Source organism: Rhincodon typus, unplaced genomic scaffold (assembly GCF_021869965.1).
Source record: "Rhincodon typus isolate 14 unplaced genomic scaffold, sRhiTyp1.1 hic_rhity00000051, whole genome shotgun sequence".
Lineage (NCBI taxonomy): Eukaryota > Metazoa > Chordata > Chondrichthyes > Orectolobiformes > Rhincodontidae > Rhincodon > Rhincodon typus.
Window position 1 is genome coordinate 2401122 of NW_025965689.1, and position 955 is coordinate 2402076.

Below are 955 nucleotides of genomic sequence, written 5' to 3' on the forward strand. Positions count from 1 at the left end.
AGGTACCTCGCTGGTGCCAGTGAAAACCGTGGCTGGGCCTGTTGTGAGCTACAATGGAAGTGAACTCAGTAAGTCTGCTACCGGTCCAGCCTTTCTCGTTTCAACATCTGTCCTTGGCTGTGCCAGGGTTTTGAGACCCTGGAGTCACCTTGTGATGATGTCATGCAATTCCACTCCAGTGGGCTTAAATAGCGCAGTGTGGGCAGAGTTAAATTGATCACCCAGCAGCTTGATAGATCAAATGAGACTGGATTAAACAGTATGGGAGCAGCATTATTGAGAATAACCTTTTTGTAAAATTCTGTGATAGGATTCAACCCTGGTTCCTCTCACGTTAACATAGATCAGAAGGTTGCAGTGACAATTGAGCCTCTCAATGCCGGATTAAAAAAATTAAAAACGCCTGGATATTAATTTACCTCTCTTGCTGCGATTCACAGTCAAGATAATTCACGCCAGTTTCACCATAAATGGAAAATATACCTCTTTATTGTAAACAGAATTATCACTTGACAAATAGCGAAAGAAGCCACCAATTTAACTTGAAACAGCTTAAGCCAAACACCCCTCAAACCCAGACAATTCAGAAATGGGACAGACGGCAAACAGATAGTTTACACAGGCCTTGAGAGGAAAATGTGGGCAGGAACAGCAGAATCTGGAGATTTGAAACTCATCGCCACGAGGGAGGGTAGTTATGCCTCACTGTTCTTTAGATTATGCCCATGATCGCGTGACACTGTTGATTTCCATCCCGTGGTTGTTCAGCTAAACCTAGGTTCTTTCAGAGGCTCTGGGTTTGTTTTCTGTCTTTTCCCTCTGAAAGAGAGGTGACCCTTGTCTGTGGGCTACTGGGTGTCTGTGAGTGCGCCGCACCCATGGGTCTATAGCAAATTGCAACCGTACTGATCCGAAGGGATAGTAAGAACTGCTGATGCTGGAGTCAGAGATAAGT

At 44.9% G+C, this 955-nt stretch overlaps 1 protein-coding gene across 1 annotated transcript in view; it reads left to right on the forward strand.

The window, feature by feature from the left end:
* The window catches only part of LOC109925328 (Z-DNA-binding protein 1-like), a 7854-nt gene that overhangs the window by 2089 nt on the left and 4810 nt on the right, over positions 1-955 (forward strand). Inside the window, exon 4 of the mRNA XM_048621087.1 lies at positions 3-68. Within this exon, the coding sequence (XP_048477044.1) occupies positions 3-68 (66 nt within the window). The remainder of the gene's footprint in view (positions 1-2; positions 69-955) is intronic.